This window comes from Argentina anserina, chromosome 6 (assembly GCF_933775445.1).
Source record: "Argentina anserina chromosome 6, drPotAnse1.1, whole genome shotgun sequence".
NCBI classification, from domain to species: Eukaryota; Viridiplantae; Streptophyta; class Magnoliopsida; order Rosales; family Rosaceae; genus Argentina; species Argentina anserina.
In genome coordinates, this window is record NC_065877.1 from 21,989,548 (window position 1) to 22,010,909 (window position 21,362).

Sequence of the window (21,362 nt, forward strand, 5' to 3'; positions counted from 1 at the left end):
GGTTTACGGATTGGTAATGCGATTGGAGTTGTTGCTCGTCTTGAAGAAGCTGAGAATGGATCTGGGTAATACGTTGAAGATCATATTTCAGATTAATACTGATGCTCCAATATGTCAAGTGGCTCATGTTCGACTGTCGGGGGTGACTAAAGGTTCTTGCTTTGAAGTTGACTATGTTGGGCTGCCTAACTTTTGTGAGTTTTGTGGTTTTCTTGACCATGATTATAATAGATGCGAGCTCCAGAAAGCTGGAATCATTAAGGAGAAGCAATTTGATGTTTTGCTTCGTGCGGAACGTAAGGATAAGTGATTGCGGGAGAACGAGTCCAGAGATCGTCGGGTGGTAATTGAGAACATGGTTCAGAGTGAAGGCCGGTTCGGCCATGCGGAGAAAGGCAAAGGCGGTTGGTTGATGAAGGGGCCAGAGTTCACTATGTCTGGATTCCGCCGAGATAGAGGTGAATGGGTGGGTGATCTTGAGGTTGTCGGTGTGAATGAGATGGAAATCAATAGTGAGAAGGAGATGGCCGGAACTCAGAAGCGGCGGCGTTTGTGAGCGGAGGAACGTCCGAACCTGTTTTTGGAAAGTAGGTCATTACGGGATCTCGGAGTTAAGAGTGTGGAGTCGGGGTGGCGAAAATTGGGGATCGAATAATCTCTGTCAATCGTGCTTTAATTGATAAGGAGGAGAATTTGGCTGTTTTGGTACCAAAAAAGGAAACGAGTGTTTATTCAACAGTTTTTTTAGAGAATTCCTTTTTCCCTATGTTTTCAATCTGGGTTGTAATATAGGAAAGAGTGGGATTCATGGTGCTTTCTAAGTCTTTTGATTTGAATTTACCAAGCCAGATCGAGGGGATGGTGGACTCTGCTGCTATGGGTTGTGGTGAGCATGGGAGCATATAATTAGGGCCAATTGGTTTGGGTCTGACTGACAAGGGGCCCAGTTTAGAAAAATGCGATCCTTAGTTAGTTGAGAAAAGTGGGGAGCTGTGTGGGCCAAAACAGAAAGAGAATGGAATTAAAGTGGGGGTTGGGCTCCGTTCGGTTAGGGTTACCTCGGTTTTGAAAACAACTTCTCACAAACGTGGTTTCGTGGTTGGGGGGTCGAGGAGAAAGGGTGGTGCTAAGGAATGGTCTTTTGCCCCAACTGTTACTCTTTTTGATGGACGTGTTCTTGAGCAGTCTTCCGTGATGGGTCTGGTCTCGATCTATCATGAGCTATGACTGCATTGTGTTAGAACTGCTAGGGGATTGGGAACTCCTGGACAGTTACAGGGCTCAAAGGGATAGTATCCCTCAATCTTCCCAGTCTCATTTTTTTTAGTGAAACTAGATGTACTTCGGCGGAAATGGAGGGTGTAAAGAGAGAATTGGGTTGGATAATGTTTTTTTCTGTGGACTGCAAGTTTGTTTCGAAAAAGAGAGGTAAAGGGTTGAGTAGGAGATGCGGTCTTAGTTTGTTGTGGAAGGATGAGGCTAAAATTGAGATTCAGTCTTTCTCCAAGAATCATATAGATGTTGTAGTTGGAGAGGTTGGGGATCCAAATAGATGGCGCTTTATTGAGCTCTATGGTAGACCTGATTAAGGTAGAGGAACGTATGATCACGTGGAATTCACTTCGTACTTTGAGTCTGCATGGTAACCTTCCCTGGGTAGTTGGTGGTGATTACAATGATATTTTAAGTAATACTGATAAAGTGGTGGAGGCTATAAAGGATGCTCTAGACTTTTGTGGGTTGCACGATATAAATTTTGTCAGGGCTCGTTTCACGTGGAGTGGTAATAGGGGAGGGATTTTGGTGAAAATTCATCTTGATAGGTTCACTTACTCTCAGAGTTGGAAAGATTTGTTTCCGGGCTCCAAAGTTCGGCATCTAGATCCTAACGCTTCTGATCATCTCCCCATTCTCTTGGAAATTCAGGCTCAAAGAAAGAAAAGAAAAAAAAAAGGAAGAAAAAGAGGCTTAGGTTTGAAGAGTGTTGGCTGATGGAGGAAGGGTGTAGAGTGGTTGTAAGGTCGGCATGTGAGTCAGTGAGGGGAGTGGGTCCTAGTGATATCATAGCCAATAAATTAGAGAGCACCCGGTTTGCAATGGAATCTTGGAGTGACATGACCTTTGGGGGTTTGAAAAGAGAGATTGAGCTAATTCAAAGTCAACTTGCTATCTTTTATGATGGGTCCCTTTCGGCTCCGTGTTCGGAATATAGGTCTGCTTTTCAGTCTAGGATACATGGGCTCCTTCAGCAGGAACAAGTGTGCTGGCGACAACATGCTAAAATTTTTTGGTTAAAAGATGGAGATGCGAACACAAAAAAATTCCATCAGAGAGTGAAGAACAGAAAGAAGAAGAATTCTATCAATGGGCTCTATAATTATGTATGGGAGTGGTGTACTTCAGAGGAGGGCATTGAGGGAATTATCATTGATTATTTTTGAACTCTTTTCTCGTCAGATAGTGTGGAGTATCATGGTAATATTCTTGATGGGTTACAGAGGGGAGTTCAAGATTGTGACCATGTTGTGCTTACTTGTCCGTTTGAAAAAGACGAAGTTTGGAGGGGTCTTAAATGCATGCATCCTTCCAAGTCTCCTGATCTTGATGGTTTCTCTCCAAGCTTTTATCAAGCTTTCTGGGAAGTGGTAGGTGATGATATGTTCCATGCAGTAAGAGATTTTTTCGTTGCTCCAGAGGGTTTGAAAAAGGTTAATCAGACGTTTGTCGCTCTGATACCCAAGGTGGATATGCCCTAATTTGTTACTCAATTGAGACCGATTAGTTTGTGCAACGTTGTATATAAGATTGGTTCAAAGTGTTTAGCTAACCGAATGAAGCCGCTTCTTGAGTCGATTATCTCTCCTTATCAGAGTGTTTTTGTTCCCGGTCGTCTTATTTCTAATAACTCACTTTTTGCCTTTGAAGTTGCTCACTGTTTGAAAAAAGGAGGAGTGGGAATGTTGGTTATTGTGCTCTTAAGTTTGATATGAGGAAGGCGTATGATAGGGTGGAGTGGGATTTTTTGGAGGAGGTGATGATTAGATTGGGGTCTCTTATTCAATGGCTGCAATGGATTTTGAGTTGTGTGACTTTGGTTTCGTATTCTTTCCTCCTAAATGGTGAGTCGAGAGGACGTGTGGTTCCCAAAAGAGGTTTAAGGCAAGGGGACTCAGGCTACGTTTGGTAGAGCTTTTCAGCTCTGTGCTTATAAGCAAAACCCTCTGTTGGTGTTTGGTAAACTATAAAACACAGAGCTTTTCCAATAAGTCATGGCTTTTTCAAGCCATAAGAAGAAGGAGCTCCCTCCCTCCTTTTAGAAGCCAACTTCTGTTTCTCTAACGCGGTACTGTAGCGGCGAATTAATGAATTTTTTAAAATACCATTGGGTGTCCTTCTAATTTCTCAATAATTACGACCATATACCTTTTTGTAAACAAGCTGCCATTTCCTTCATGTTTTCTCTCTCAGATTATAATGTCGTCCTTCATAGAGGCCGACCAAAACCCTAGGCTACAAGTGAGAGATGACGACCAAATCCCTGGGCTGCGGGTGAGGGACTCCAGGCGGAAGACTGACGTCGTCTTGTTTTTTCTGTGAGCTTTCTTCTTTTCGTTATGTGCCGAGCCATTAAAGATATTTGCGTTTCAATTGTTTTGATTTTTGGGTTTCAATTGATGATATTTGGGTTTAAATTGTTGTTGCGTTGACGGTATAGATATTACAATTGAGATCAAATATGTCCTAAATCATGTTGGTGTCGTTGGCATGGATGATGATTGAAATATTCCTTTATGTTAGGATTTCTGGTTTCCATGTTTATTAATAACTACTCATTGTTAGGAGATTATTAGTTTTTAGATCAAATTTATTCTTCAATTTGTAAAATAAGGGATTGTTAAAGTCTTGGATTGTTCTGTTACCACATTTCAAAAAGATAAGAGAGATAGTCATTTGGTCCCTTCAGGGTTGACATTTTGTGAGTTGAGATGATTGGGATGATAGTCTGGAAGTGATCTATGTAACGGATCGTATAGGTCTAAGGGAAAGTGATCTAGATTTTGACTTGGAAGATGGAAGTGAAGGTCTGATTCCCATGGTCAACAATTCGAGAGATCATTGAATTGGGAAAGGATTGGATATTTAAATATTGATCCATGTACTTATTTGTTGATAATCTTCTGTTTTGTGATAATAAAGTTTACTGGGGGTAGTAAAAATTTACTAAAGTTTACTATAGGTAGTAAACTTCTACTGGGGGTATTAAACTTGAAAAACAGTATTTCTAAAGGCCATAACACACCTTAAACGGAGAAAAATCAACTTAGATGCAAAAAAATAAAGTTTACTAGGGGTAGTAAAAATTTACTAAAGTTTACTACCTCTAGTAAACTTCTACTGGGGGTATTAAACTTGAAAACAGTATTTCTAAAGGCCATAACACACCTTAAAACAGAGAAAAATCAACTTAGATGCAAAAAAATAAAGTTTACTTGGGGTAGTAAAAATTTACTTAAGTTAACTAGAGGTAGTAAACTTCTACTGGGGTATTAAACTTGAAAAGCAGTATTTCTAAAGGCCATAACACACCTTAAAATGGAGAAAAATCAACTTAGATGCAAAAAAATAAAGTTTACTGGGGGTAGTAAAAATTTACTAAAGTTTACTAGAGGTAGTAAACTCTACTGGGGGTATTAAACTTGAAAAACAGTATTTCTAAAGGCCATAACACATCTTACAACGGAGAAAAATCAACTTAGATGCAAAAAAATAAAGTTTACTGGGGTAGTAAAAATTTACTAAAGTTTACTAGAGGTAGTAAACTTCTAGTTGGAATGAGAATTTAGTTGAAGTTTTTGTTGACTTGTGTATCAAGGAGGTGCATAAAAATTCAAAGCCAGGTTCTCATTTTAGTTCAGCTGGATGGAAGACTATTGTCAAATCTTTTGTTGAACAAACCGAAAAAGATTAAACCGGAAAAGATTATAACAGAAAACAACTTAAAAATAAGTGGGATTCCCTTAAAGGTGACCGGAAATCATGGCAAACATTGAAGAGTTTAAAAACCGGTCTTGGGTGGAATCCCGTACTCAACACCATTGATGCAGATGAGGAGTTTTGGCGTGAACATATTGGGGTACGCGAATCAGTTTCTTTCAATTTATTTATTGATAAATATATTTACAATGGGCTGTTTTTCATACATCTTATGATAAATGCTACTGTTTTTATGCAGAAAACAAAGGAATATGCAAGGTTTAGAAAAAAAAGGAATATCACCCGAGTTTGAAGCCAAGTTGGATCTAGTGTGTAGATATATTAGTGAAGCAATGGATCTAGTGTGTGAGCTAAGTAAAAAAATAATTAAGCCAGAGGATCCTGAGTTCAATGGTGTTGCACCGGAGATAATGAGGGATAGAAGATATTATCCATATTTTAAGGTAATTTTATTGTTTGCTTACAAATATTAGACAATATAATTATTTATAGTAATTTTCAAATAACAAAATTATTCACAGGATTGCATTGGGGCTATTGATGGAGTGCATATTCCTGCTTCAATTTGCGATGACGAAAAAACTCCATACATTAATAGGAAAGGATTTCCATCACAAAATGTTATGGCGGTATGCAATTTTGATATGCAATTTATCTTTGTATGTGCGGGTTGGGAAGGGTCAGCTCATGATACAAGAGTATTACAATCGATTCTTCGAAATCCTAATATGAACTTTCCTCATCCTCCACCATGCAATATATTTAATTTTAGTCAAAATTTTCATTTTAATTCATGTTTCAAATGACATTTTCACAAATTTTATTACATGATAATTTTGTAGGAAAATATTATATTGTGGATTCAAGATATCCCACTCTGCTAGGGTATTTGGGACCTTATAAAGGGCCACCACAACACTTCCAACAATATCGTGGCCGAGAACCAAGAAATAAAAGAGAACTATCTAACCAAGCACACTCTTCACTTAGAGGAGTTATAGAACGCTCATTTGGAGTTTGGAAAAAAATGGAAGATTTTAAAAGACATGCAAGGATATTCATTCGAGAAACAAGTGAAGATTGTCATCGCTACTATGACACTTCATAATTATATCCGAAGATATGCACATCGTGATAGACATTTTGTCCGAGGCGAAGAAAGGGAAGGTGGTGGAGATGAGGAAGATGATGATGAACAAAATCATCATGGCGCACAAGAAATTGATATATTAAGAGACATGATTGCTCAAAGTTTGATGAATGCACGTGATTGAGTATTTATGTATTGACATGATCCTAATCAGAACCAAATTATCAATATCAAAGTATATTGGTTTAAGATAATTTTAAAATTATCCAATATTAATATGCCATATATTTTTAGGCATTGTTTTAAACTAAAATTAACTAAAAATTATCTTACATGTCTAAATTGGTCATTTAACAAATTAAAAGCATAAGCTAGTTTGAGTTTACCAAACGCTTTGCCATTACTTCTGTCACTAACAACTACTTATATAAGCCAGTTTACCAAACAGTCTGCAATTTTATTTATCAGCCACTTATTTTCAGAAATCAGCATAAGCCGACTTTTTTTATAAGCCCAGCTATACCAAACACACCCTCAATCTCTCCCTACCTTTTCCTTCTATGTGTTGAGGTGCTCTCTCACTCAATTATTCAAGCTGAGAATGAGGGTAAGTTTCAGGGAGTGAATGTATGTCTGTGGGCCCCAAGTATCTCTCATATGTTTTTTGTCGATGACTCCTTCATCAGATTTTAGGTGGAAGAGGTTCAGAATCTTTTGCATGAGTATGAATTAGCTTCGGGCCAACAAGTGAATTTTGAGAAGAGTGCAATTTCTTTTAGTAAAAATGTACATATGGTGATATGCAAGAGGGTATTGCGGCTATTTTGGGGGTGGACTGAGTTGAGAAGCACGCTTCATCATCTTATCGTCGAAACAAACTAACAAACTCCCGCGTGGGAGAGTAACTTATATGGTTCAAAAATGGAACGCGCCCCACGCGCCAAGAGTTTGGCGTCTTGGGCTCTGCTAGGTTTTCGCGGCTTCGCTCGGTGGATTGCTTGGTGGCCGCCATGGCCAAACGTCGTACGAAAGACCTCCGCCCGCTACGATCTGCTCGACTACTCTAGGGGTTTCTCCCAATTTGAGTTCTCCATGGTGGATCGATCTTATGATGAAGTTTGGATGCTCTCACCTACAATGTTGGTTCGATCTCACACCAAGGCTTCGGATGTTGGCCCCTCTCGCGTCTCGTTGGAAAACCCATTCAATCCAAACCGAGTACTAAGTCATGGTCGGTACGTCCTTGTTCCTCTTAGAATCGATCTAAGTCGAAGCCAGGTATGTGTCTCTATCACTTCTACCCAGGTACGTCTTTGTCTGTCTCTTTTCACTTTTGTTAATCGGACCTCACTCACTCTTATATTTGGAGTTTACGTGCTATACCCATTTGTGATTTGGGTGTGGCAAAAAGCTAGTTCTATCGGGATTGATTATATTTTTCCACAATCTGGAAATAATACTATGTTTTTTAATGGTAATCTTATGCCTCTAAGTTCTTGTACTATTGAATCAAGTACTGAAGCTTGTCTAGATGATTGTCTTTATCCAATTGATTTGGGTGTCTTTCATTTGGTGTGTCTTTCTACTGATATGTTAAATGTCTACATTGATAAATTAAATTGCATAATTAAGCCTACTGGAGACAACAATAAAGATGATAACATGGCTGAAGCTGCTGAGGAGGAAGGCAGTGTTTCTTCTTTAAAATTAGCTAAGATATGAAGTTAATGACTTGGAATAGTAGAGGAAGTGCCTGGGATGGTTTTGTGGCACAAGCTCACTTTTATATTTCCTGCTAGCATGTAGATGCTTTGTGTATCTTGGATACTAGATCATCTACTAATATGCTAAATAAATTTAGGAAGTTTGGTTTTGATGATGAATGCTTAATTCCTTCTGTTGGACAATGTGGTGGTTTAAGTTTGCTTTGGAATTCAAATAAAATTTCTATTCAAGTAATTATGCCTCATGATAGATTTATACATACTACTATCACTGATGTTTCAAACGGGAAAACTATTTTTGCTACTTTCATTTATGCTTATCCAAAAAAAGATAAACAAGCTGATCTTTGGAATGTGATAGCTAGACTTAACCCTGGAAATCATGAATGCTGGGTTATTATGGGGGATTTAAATATAATCACCAATATTGAAGAAAAGTTGGGTGGTTTGCAAGGTACCACTCAGTATATGAAGAATTTATGTGACTTCTTATGCAACAAATGCTTATTTTCTCTATCAACTAGTGGCATTCCGTTCACCTGGACTAACAAGCAAGAAGGTGATGCTCAAATTTTTGAAAGACTTGATAGAGCTTGTGTTAATGGTCATATGATTATTAAATATCCTGACATTAAATTAGAAAATTTACCTATTATTGGCTCAGATCATGGTCCCATCTTTCTCTCCTTAGAGAATAATGTCCAAAAGAGGCCTAAGACCTTTAAATTCGAATATATTTGGCTATCCCATAATGGTTTCAAACCTATGGTGAAAGAATATTGGGGTAAAGTCTATAACAATAACCCTTTACACAATTTTCTAACTATTACTGGACAGTTTGCTTCTCAGGCTAAGAGTTGGAGCAAGAGCACCTTTGGAAATCTGTTTAGGAAGCTTGAGGAGCTGAATGAAGAAAGCAGCTTAATCCAACAACAATTGATGAACCAACCTGATTCCTCCTTCTTGATTGAAAAGGATTCTACCATTAGGACGGAACTGTGTAAACTGTACAAAGATGAAGAGATTTTTTGGGCTCAAAGAGCAAAGAGCAAAAGCTAACTGGCTCAATTTGGGTGACAGGAATACAAAATTCTTTCAGGCTCAGGCAAATATCAGGAAAAAAGTGAATTTTATTTCAAAGCTCCAGGACAGCTGTGGTAATTGGATTACCTCAGATGCAGGAATTTCGGAGATCCTTGTTCAGGATTTTCAAAAAAGATTTTCTAAAGACCGTGTTCCTTGTGTTCATGCCACAAAGGAATTTCTTTATATTATAGAACCTTGTATTTCTGATGCAGATAATGATCTTTTGTTGAAACCTATCTCAGATATAGAAATCCTTGATGCAGTCAAGAGTATTGGAGCATTGAAAGTCCCATGTCCAGACGGATTGCATGTGGCCTTCTATCAGTGAGTTGTTCAGTCATTCCAATGATTAAGAGTATTTTTGGTGATAGTAAGGATATTTCGTTAATAAATCATACTAATATCGCTCTTATCCCAAAGGTAGAAAAACCTTCAAAAGTGAATGATTTACGACCAATTAGCTTATGTAATGTTGCTTATAAAATTTTGACCAAAATCTTAATCAAGAGACTGAGACCCTTGTTACCTAAATGCATCTCCAAGAACCAGGGAGCCTTTGCTCCTGGTAGGGCTATTCAGGATAACATTCTAATAGCTCATGAACTTTTTTCTGATTTCCACAAGTCAAAAGCAAAAACTGGAGCTATGGCTTTGAGACTTGATTTGGAAAAAGCTTATGATCTTTTGAATTGGGATTATGTTGTACATTGCTTAGAAAGATTTAGTTTTCACCAAAGATGGATCTCTCTTATTTTAAATTGCATCTCCATAGTTTCTTTCTCCATACTGGTTAATAGTTCCCCTAGAGGTTTCTTTAAGCCAAGCAGAGGCATTAAACAGGGTGATCATCTCTCACCTTATATTTTTATTTTGTCAATGGAGCCTCTCATTAGGCATTTCAATTCTCTTGCTGATAAACCTAAAACACATGTGGGAATTCTTTCTTCCCCTAGAGGTTTTCGGATTTCAAACTTAATGTTTGCAGATGACTGTTTGATTTTTGCAAAAGCTAGCAAATCTGGAGCAAGGAAAATTGCTAAAGTGCTTGAGCTCTTTTCAAGTGCATCAGGTCAGAAGATCAATAATCATAAATCTTCAATTTATTTCTCCCCTAAGGTCAGTGCTTCCATCAAATCTAATATTGTAAACATTCTTAATATTCAACATAAGGCAACAATTGGCAAATATCTTGGCATTCACAATATTATCTTCTGGAAGGACAAAATTAATGCAAAGGAACTACTTTTAAAAATCTCTAACAAGCTTGCAGGTTGGAAGAAAGGTACCTTGTCTAGAGCTGGGAGATTAACTTTAATTAAGGCTAATCTCTCCTCAATGCCAAACCACATCATGACCTGTTTCAAATACCCAAAAAAAGTGACAAATGAAATAGACAAAGTGTCTAGAAACTTCTTCTGGGGATCTGATCATAAATGCTCCCCGGTGGCATGGGATCAAGTTTGTATGCCTAAAGCTACTAGAGGGCTTGGTATTAGAAAGACTGTTTTCTTTAATAATGCAGCTTTAGGCAAATTAGCTTGGAAAGTTATTACTGACAATGATGATTGGTGGTCTATGATTGTTAAGAGAAAATATCTCTCAAAAGTTTCCTTTTTTCAGGCAAAGAAAAAGCAAAGATGCTCGGCAGCTTGGAACGGTATTCTTGACACTAGACAACTGATCATGAAAGGTATGCGCTGGATTGTTGGCAATGGTAAGAGTATTAACTTCTGGAGCTTTAATTGTGCTTTTGATACTCCTCTTATCAATTTTATTCCCCTTCATATGAGAACAAGCATTAACTTTGATGATAAGTGGCTGACTATATTGAGGATGGTAAGTGGTGCAAGGATAAACTAAGCTTGGTCCTTGACAGTGAGATTATGAAAAGTATTGTCTGCATTCCTTTACCCTTGTGTGAGCAAGAGGATGAAGTCATTTGGGGACATGCTGCTAATGGCAAGTACTCCATTAAATCTGCTACTTGGATCCAACATGATAACCTTAACAAGCATCAGAATATAAAGCTTTTGAATAAATTGTGGAAGCTTGATGTCCAACCAAAAATTAAGTTATTTAGTTGGCTTTTGATCAGGGGTCGTCTTAAGACTAGAGATAGACTCTCAAGATTTGGTTTACTTAATGATAATTCATGTCCCATGTGTATTGAAGATAATGAATCTGCTAACCACCTTTTTGGTGAGTGTAGGTTTGCTCAACAGGTTTGGAACTTGGCTGGTATTAACCAGGGTATTAACTGGTCTGATGGTTTGATTAAGGTTCTGGAGAACCTGTTCCTTGTCCAAAATTATGATCAGGACCTATTTGCAAAGGTTCTAACAGTTGCTTGGTTCATCTGGAAAGCAAGAAATGATTTGGTTTTCAGGGGGACCAGGCCTAATGCTAATGTTGTTAGTTTGAGTGCAGCAAATTTCCTCGCTGCAGCTGTGACTGAAAACTCCATTTCTAGGGGGATTATATCTCAACCATCCTCGGCCATTATTAAATGGCAAAATCCTACTAGAAACAGAGTAAAGATAAATTTTGATGGTTCAGTTAGAAATGATTCAGCCGCTGGAGGATTCATCTTGAGGGGTGAAGACGGTCAGCCAATCTATGCAGCTGCCACTTCTTTCGGACGCACCTCGGTTCCTATTGCTGAAGCTATGGCGTTGAGGAACAGTTTGAAAGTAACTCTGGAACGTGGGTTTCACTAGGTGGATGTTGAAGGTGACGCGAAGATGGTCATTGATGTAGTTAATGGAGTTATACAACCTCCATGGAGGCTCCTTGTGATTATTAGGGATATTAAAGTCCTAGCTGCCCAATTTAGATACATTAGCTTTCGACATGTTTTTAGGGAAGCTAATTTTGTTGCTGATGCTCTAGCTGATCTAGGTCATTCTTCGCCGGCTTGTTGGATTGAGGAAGTTCCTAAGGAGGCTTCTAGAGCTTTATTATTTGATGCTGTAAACTCTGGTTGCTCCAGAGGTTTCAAGTTTTAATTCATTTTCCTCTTTTCAAAAAAAAAATAAAAAATCTTATCGTCGACATGTGCCGGCTGATGATATGTCATGCGTCTTCTATCACAAGAGATTGAGAGAGGTATGCATGTTTTTATGAAATGTCCTTCCCTTGTGCTTTTTTGGTCCTGTGGCCCCTTTTATTTACCTCCTAATAAGCAAAAAGCTCCTGATTTAGTAGAATAGGTGGTGAGTATGTTAGAAAGGCTTTGCTATGATCAGCGTCACCTTTTCTTTATGTCTCTGTGGGCTATCTGGACTGAGGGGAATAATATTTTGTGGAAAGGAGGTGTTTGTTGTCCTCTGAATATGTTGCAGCAGATGGTGCATAAGTTGGAAGTTCAACAACAGTTCCATCCCAAGGCTGTGTGCAAGAAGAGACGCCCTCTAGTCAAATGGCAGTGCCCCCCGCAGGGCCGTCTGAAAATGAATATTGATAGACTAGCTCTTGTAAGTCTTATATAGATGGTTATTGGTTAGATGAGACTTATGTTATTATTCAGGATGTTCTATACGAGGAAATGAGTGGCACAGATGATGTAGCACGGGGTTCAAATTATACGTCACTCATTGCAAAAATTTATTACTATTTCAATAAATGAGACGGAGCGTAGGACTGAAGTCTTCACACACAAAAAAAAAATTAATGAACATAAATTTCATAGTTATTTCTTAGTTGTTCATTCCCCTGGTCCTTCTCCAACCACGAAAGCACCCCTCCATCTGCTCAGTGCTTGGCTCAGTTGGCCGGACAAATCGTCAACTTTGCAAGACTTTTGAACTTGTTCAAATTTATGAATGCCGCTTTCTTCTCATATATCCTTCTATTTCATCTCACTCTTTACCAATTCGTAAAGTTGTTCTCCAGATCTTGTTCCCTCATCTCAGTAATTCAATCCCAATTCAATTCCATCATCTTGGTAATTTTCTTTCTTTCTCAATCCTAATTCAATTCCATTCCCAATGACAGTTGATATAAGCTACAATGTCCTAACAAGATCGAATTTCAGATTCAATGCCCAAAAAGACATCACTTGTGCCCAATTCAATCCTGACGGTTTTCAATTCAAAGAGCCAAATATGAATTCGAGCTCTGAAAGGAATCCGGATCCTCTGAAATTGGTGCTTGCCATGGCTGCGAAATTTCAAGGTCTGCGTCAGAGAGAGAGAGAGAGAGAGAGGAATATGTGTGCCTGAAATTGGTTACCTTGAATATGTAGATTCAGATCTCTTCTACATAATTGATTACACAAACATTAACCACAAATTGAATTCAGAATTCATAGTTTCTTCCCCCTATTTCCTTCTTTGATAAGCAAAGAAGAATTGCATATTCTTCTCTCATATGGGGTTGAAGGTCTGTGATGACAAATTTGGATTCTTCATCATCTACTTTGGGGTGCAGTTTTCCGGATTATAAGTTATCAGAAATTCAGAATTAAATTTCTGTTAGTGGGCAAACAGGTGTCGAATTAGTAGTGGTGGCATAGGTTTGGCATAGGGAAAGTGGGCACAGCTGATGTGCTCTCCTTTGATGAAGTGGAGTGAATTAGATTTGAATCATTAAGAACTTTTAATGAATTAATCCAACATGATTCTTGTTCATTCTAAAACAAAAATTGATTACGAACTCGTCTTGCATAAGAGTTTTGTAACAACGTTTCAATTAAGAGACTCTTCAATTAATGTAAGCAAATAAGGCCGAGCTTTCGCATCTCATTAGCATCAAGCAACAATAACTAGTTAGGCGCGCGCGCATGCATCCAACTATGCAAGGTTAACTCCATGGCTGTTACAAACGATTCAACACCAATCACATAAGTCCGATGCATGCAAAATAAGGAAAACACAAGTGCGCGTGATCATAATTTTACTGCCTCTAAATTAATAATAAGGAAAACACACTTGCGCGTGATTATAATTTTGATGGTTAAAGTTGAAACTGACAATAAGAAATAGTTGTGATTTATGTTGACGAAATTCTCAACTAAAGAAATCAATGCTTCATGAAGGAAAGGAAAAGAATCGTCTTTCATTTGCTAGCTAGCTAGAAGTTTAGCGTTTCAAATCTTACAATCCCGGCACACCGTCCTAGTTTGCTTCTGAGCATCAAGAATTTAATCGAATTGTTTGACATCCATCATTTTTCTTTGAACAAAATACTAGACACTCCTCAAACTATTACAAACGCGATAGTTGATTGTTTTAAGTTTCAATTTCGACTGATCACTCTTTATACTTTCTGAATTCGAACAATCTAGTCATTCCGTCATCTTTTCATCCAATTTGAGTGTTAAGTTGTTTTTTTCGCAAACATAAATTGGATCGACTTAACACCCAAATGGAATTAAAAGATGACGGAACGACCAGATTGCTCGAATTTGAAAAGTATAAGGAGTGATCAATCAAAATTAAAACTTATTCTACTGTCGAGTTTGTAAAACTGTAACGAGTGACCAGTGTTTTATCTTTTTCTTTTGTGTGTGGGTAGCCAAAAATCCTAATTTAGGTGGCTCTTCGCTCAACGAATAAGTATCTCTAACATCAATCTATTAGAATCGGATTAAGAATAGGTATGGTTATTATTGCCAGATGTATTCTTCTCCAAATTAGAGAATATTTACAGCAGTACATATTAGACTTATATTAAAGCTAAGTGTATGTGTGAATTCAATATTAGAGTTATGTTTGTAACTTACAATTTATAAGTCGTCATACAATACAACATGCCAGGTACATAGTCAAGATCTAGATTTGCTGCTTCTAATATTGTGCTCTGTTGATTGAAGCATCTCACTGAACAAAATCGTTTATCAGAGTGACAGTACCAAAGAAGTGATTTCAGAAGATATGCATGGTAAGTTAATCACATGTGATATGATAGTTTGACATTAATCATAATTGTGATACATGTCACACTTAATTGCTTCCATTCTGATACGGAGGAAACCTCGACATGGGTATATATTTTGTGGAGTTTTATATATACAGACAATGTACTTGTTTTCACAATCTTAGCTCAAGTTTATTTACTAGCTCAAAGAGCTAGCTTTTTTTGGTCTGTCTCAAAGAGCTAGCTACTGCCTGACGTTTGTGCTTGAAATAAAAGGCTGAATGAGGCGTAACATCGTTGATCCAAATATCTTTTCCCAAAATAAAAAAAAATTATGAAAGCCAATCTGTACGTACTCATGCTTGCAATAGAATGAAGTTGGCTTCACGATAGACGAACATAAAAGAAATATCGTCGGATACTGTAGTTCATACTCTTTAATTATGGGCCAACAGTACAACATTTGCAGGTTTTTATAGTTGATAAAATTCATTGTTCTCTGTCTGTGGGGAAGAGGGTGCTTGTAAATGGAAAAAGACCACCGAACTAAGCAATACCGCCAACATTTCCTAAATCAAGGAAACGCCAAGTCGCCAACAACATAAGAGCGGGAATAAGTCATGACAATGCTCCATTTTGGCAATCTTAAATACTTTGGTGAGAAAATGACTTCAAGTCGGTAAGGACTGTACGTAACAAAAAAGAAATATGGTTGAGCTATTCCGACCAGTTACGGACCCAAATCGTAAATATATAGTAGAGACTAGAGAGCTAGCCAATTACTCAAGGAAGATCAGAGCAGTATATAGTACTGGAGTGGTGGTAGTTGAACACTAATGTCATTTCCAACGTTCCACACCATCCTAATTTATGAGAGATTGCACCGCCTGGATCAAACATTATTTCATGCATTCAATATCCAGTGTGGGATTATCTACAATATACTGCAACTTGCCAACTTTAATCTACGTATCTATGTCGATCTATATGATGCACAATCTAACACGCGCGCGACATGCATTTCACAGATGGTCATTGTCTCATATATTTTCCAATATAAAACACACGGCTATTGCAGGTTCATGAACTTTTGGTCTCGATCAGTCATACTTATATATATCAACGTATGTACGTAAGATTTCACTCCTCGTAAAGAAATATATATATATATATATATATATATAGTTCCCAGACAGATGCTGATTTTCTCATCAATGCATGCACCAGCGACTTACAGAAGGGCGAAGGCCATGTGTAGCTTCTTTGACTGGATTATTTTCCATCCCCTTCTGTGAGTTTTGAAAATCCCTCCTTTTATCTACATCAAATAATCAATATATATATGTTCACCTTCCTCATCGAAAACAAATAACATTCTGTATCTCTTTACCTTATTTTCCATTGGAAATAGCTCTTTATCTTCACCTACTAGCCAGGTTAACACCATCTAAGATCTGTATTCGGTTTACTTTCTCGTCCTTTGGCTCTACCATTGAAAATATTAATTCATCAGCTCGATCTGCTTTATAATGTCATTATTTCATACCACCATCCACCATGCATATGCCCTAATTACCCATAAACTCCTTCTCTCACTCTAAAGGGCGTATAATATGACGCTAAATCTGACGCCGCAATCTTACGTGGCATGCTACGTTATATTGGCACATCAACAATTAAAATTATATTAAAATATTATTTTAAATGAAAAGACAATCATATCTTTTTTAATCAAACGGTTCTAAATTATTATAAAAATATTTATTTTCTTTTTATCATTTCTTCTTTTTCATGCTTATAAAATAAAACTTTAAAAATTGAAATTTATAAAAATATGCTTGAAATATGTATGTGCACGCGTGAAATATATATAAATGCACAAAATATATTTATATTGTTGAAGGAAAAACACCATTAGTGTGTCTTCGTTAAAGCAAATAAAGAAATAAGTTAATGACGTTTATAGTCAACGGATGTAACGGATCAATCACCATTATGTAGCCTTAATTGCCATTGTAATTACCATTTATTTCTATTGTAATATTGACCCCTATATAAAGGGGATTATCAATGAGATGAGTAGATTTATTGTATTTTCTCTACAACACGTTATCAACACGATTGCTTTGGATTTGAGTTTTAGCCAAAGAAAATAACACTAAAACCTAGATCGAAACCATAGCTTTTGCTGAAAAAAGAATTTTTGTAGAAGAAGACGAAGAAGGTAAAAAGCACCCAGATTTTTTATCAGGGCACCCACATTCTTATTTGTTCTCACCGTCGGCACCCTTCCACCGCCACTCCCCTCCATCGTCGCCTCGAATTCGACCCAAGAACAAAAAGAAATATGATTACCTCTTTCTGGTATAATTGACAAGGTAATTTAAATTATTACATGAATCATATTTTCTATTCACTTAATTTACATGGAAATTATGATTAAATGAGACCTAATCATTTAATTTACTATTTAACTATTTACTACTCTATGTGGTGAATTAGTAAATTAGTATTTGTTATATGATTAAATGTGACCTAATCATATAATTCTAATTATTTTGTATGTAACGTATCACTTGCACTACGACGATTAATGCGAGAAATGCGATGCGTGAAAAACAACCACAGTTACAGGCAGTTATTTGGCAAATTTACAAATCTGACGACGTTTGACTCAGATCTGCGGTTGCAGACCTCGACGAGGCGACTCCTAAATCGGATCCATCGATCCGACCTGACCTATGAAAAAAAAGGTTTTTACCTCTGGTTATTAAAAAAAATTAATTACCTCTTATGGTAAACAGTTAAAGGTAATTATTTTATTACTTTTACCGCTGAGTGAATCATATTTATTATTCACTATTACTGATCTCAATTTAACAACTACTGTGTAAATGGTAAATGTGCAATCCACTTTACTTTTTATATATTATTTATTACCTTTATTGAATAAGGTAAATTAAAATCAAATGCAATTTCATTAAATATGATTAAAGTGACTAATCATATAAGTGTTGTTGTTTTTTGCATGTGATTTATTTATAACCATGTGACGAGCAACATGGAATCATGAGATCAATAATCGCTTATATATGCAGTTTATTTGGCAAACTGACAAGTAAGATCTAAATTAGTATTGTCGGTTTTATTGCATTTCATTCATATAAATGAAATTATATATGTTATATGAGCAAAGTACTCTCTAAATATTATTCATGTTATATGCTATGCTTTTTATCAAAATTTAATTACTTAGCATGTCATTAAATTGTGATGCTATGATTTAAATTTTTAAGCATTATATTTATACATGGTCATTAGCATGTATCATGAATACGAGAATTGCCTAAGTTTTGTAAATTATTTAACCATGTTAAATGATATGCTCTATTTGTTGCATATGCTATGTTTATATAATTTTTATAATTATATTATTTAGCATATGATATGAGAATTGTCATGATAACAAAATTTCATGATAATTTTATAATTCAAAAACAAAAAGAGGACAAATATATTCTTATGATAAAGTATTTTCATGAAGCATCGAAAAATACGACCATTTCAATTCTTGGTCTTGCAATCCGATTTGTATTTCTTGGAAATTAATTAAGTTGTATATCTTTACTGTGATAAAGCAACTTCATAAAGATCCAAAGTAGTCATAATGTATTTTAGTATGTTTAATTTTCGTGTAAGTGTATTTAGAATTTTAGACTGCGAAACTAATAAGTCTCGTACTCTATTTACAGTTGGTTAAACCAACACAACATATATTGGACTCTAAAAAAAAATTCAGTGCCGACATTCCCTACAAGCCAACCAAGGCTCAACCATGATCGAATTATGCAAACATGTTTTCCTACAAGTAACTTGGAAGCATATTTAAATCTTGAATGACAAAGAAATGTCTCTCAAGACAAAGAAATGTTTTTCAGAAGAAAAAAAAGAGAGGAAAAATTCTCAAAATAAACTATGGATAATAATGAAGAAAAAACCCTAAAGCAAAGGGCAACTATTATGAACATGTAGGTTCATACAAACCGATCCATGGCAATTAATAACAATGTACCATTTAAAAAATGCATCGAGGATATGATATGAGCAATGAAATGCCCTCTTACAAAAAGAGTATAGAATAATGAGAGTACGACAATTTGAAAAAATATATTCAATATCAAACTATGAGGAGAAAGTTCTTCAATTTAAGAGCAACACAAATCTATGTCAATTCAAAATGTTTCAGACTCCGATTACAGTTTGTCACTAATTTTTCAAGATATAATTATAATGGCTATTATATATGCCTAAAATTTCGGTATTGAAGTACCTTTGGATTGGACAAGACCTTGATGCAATCGTTGACATACAACCAATGTTATGAATTTTTCTCAATGAATTGAGAATATTCGAATATTAATCAAGATATAGGCGGTTCGATTTTTAATAATTGACTTTGCGAAGTACCGCATAAAGTAAAGTAACTTCACAAAATATTAGTATGACATGAATAACTGAATGTAAAGAAATGCATCATGCGATCCCCACAGTAGTGGTACTGAAGAATAATCGTACTATATCCATGAGTATAAATAATAATATTAATAATGATCGCTAATTATAATCCTTCAGGATTCATAATGTACGTACGTGATGGAATGGAAATATCGTTTTACGATACTATCAAATACTCTAAAGCATTTGAGTTAATATTCCATTTTTATGTCTTAACTATATACCTCATTGGCATCTTATGTAACAAGAGCCAATAACAGAGAATCAAACCTTTAAATGTTTGGAGTATTTATGTCAACGACTATTTCATGTGAAAATAATAAGTGAGATTACAATTTACTTCTTTTGCACTATCTCTAATAACTACGGATGTAACCGAGTATTAGAGAAGTTCATATGTCCATTTAGCAAATATATATGAAACTGCTTAATAAATCCAACAACGTCAAAAGAAATTGACTTTCAGGATTTTGGCATATTTGGGTTTTGACACGATTTACTAGGATACCCAGGTTGTGGTATATGTGTTCGTATATGAAAGGAGTTACACCAGGACACTCATATTTTTTGGATAAAATAGAAGTAAGAACTAAGGAAACAAAGTACTGTCAAAATCCTTAAATTTATTTTTATGGAGGAATTGAAGATGTAATTTCATCCCCAGATTTCGTCGCTCCCCTAAGACGGAATAATGATATTTTTGATGCATAAGTATATGCACTAACACCATATTATGCTTCTTATATCTATTGTGATTAGGTATGTAAAGCTAATCATTCAAATCTTATCAATTTTTTAAAGAAATTTAGATTGAGATCATCCTATGCAAAAGACATGTATTCTCACTGTGTTCAAGGATTGAATCCAACGACAATTTTGTGGATTAATTCAACTAACTTGCGGACACTTTAAATAATTTATGGTGTTGGTTGATGTGTCGACACACTGGTCACGTGTCATCACACCATTCACTACTAAATCTAATGTTACTTATGCTAGTTACAAACCCACTTGGTCTCACGGAAAATGACTAAAGTACTAGTCTTGATATTGGTAAATGGTAATACGCACCAATCTTTCTGTTTAGGGTAATGTAATTTTTGCATAAACAACTTATTACTCACTAGTTTTTGGCTATCACCTTAATCATTGTAAAAAGAATTACAATCGATAACATCAAAGGATCGAAATACTTGAGCTCGCCAGGATTGATACGGATCTACAATCCTTGAGCTCAACTAGATTAACCTACGTGCAAAATTGCGACGCCACATCACATAATGGTGAAGCCAACTAATGTGAGTAAATGTTCTTATTGGAGACCAGCATCCAGATAGTCTGCTATATAGCAACTTTGACAAGCGATCTCTTTTTCCGCTAGATATGTGGAATATCACTTTGATGAGACAGTCTTCCCGTCGTTAGGGGGAGATAAGAACAAAGAATGTTCAAGTGAAACGACATGAATTGTCGTGGTTTGTCCCCACTGTGTCTCATCTTGATCCTCACTATTGCACAAGTGATGATATCACAGATATTAGCTGCAAATAGGCTTGCAAGGTTCAATGTCCTAAGAAGAGGACATGACGCCACCCAAAAGGAATTGGGCATTGCGTTGCCACCATAGATGGTGGCATGTTGGCACCATAAAGTGGCATAAATGGTGTCATAGGTCGTGGCTCTCTAAGGAAGAGGGGGAGACCACCTTATGTTCGATATATACTCGATTAAAGGAAGAAAGCTAGTTTGGCACAATTGGATCCATTGATCCATAATCTCAAATCCGACTCATAAGAATTCCTGGATTTTGGTTATCACTGGGGGACGCCTCAGATGTTAGAACAAATCCTTGAATATATAGAGATCTCTACCAAATACAAACCATATGAGGATGTAGGATATTGAGTCTTCATATCGAACCATACTTCGTTGAGAAATAACAACATAGTAATTTTGGCCCAATGGAAAGAAGCGATCCAGCATGAACTAAAATTCACTAACAAACAGATAGGTATTTGGGCAGGTAAAGCCGACACCGCAAGTGTAAACCCTATCATATATCTTTGTTAGGATGCGTATGAGAATTAAGAATATAG

At 36.4% G+C, this 21,362-nt stretch overlaps 1 protein-coding gene across 1 annotated transcript; it reads left to right on the forward strand.

Annotated features, from left to right (window-relative positions):
* Positions 1-5,314: 5,314 nt before the first annotated feature.
* LOC126797067 (uncharacterized) lies at positions 5,315-5,801 on the forward strand. The gene is made up of 2 exons (XM_050523751.1): positions 5,315-5,438; positions 5,517-5,801. The coding sequence occupies exons 1-2, from the start codon at positions 5,328-5,330 to the stop codon at positions 5,799-5,801; spliced, it is 396 nt and encodes a 131-aa protein (XP_050379708.1). The 5' UTR covers positions 5,315-5,327.
* Positions 5,802-21,362: the final 15,561 nt, after the last annotated feature.

Excerpts from the sequence above, each read along its gene's own strand:
- LOC126797067 (XM_050523751.1), top strand. The coding sequence starts at position 5,328 with ATGGATCTAGTGTGTGAGCTAAGTAAAAAAATAATTAAGCCAGAGGAT. Across the intron at positions 5,439-5,516 it reads GATATTATCCATATTTTAAG|GATTGCATTGGGGCTATTGA; the intron begins GTAATTTTATTG and ends AATTATTCACAG.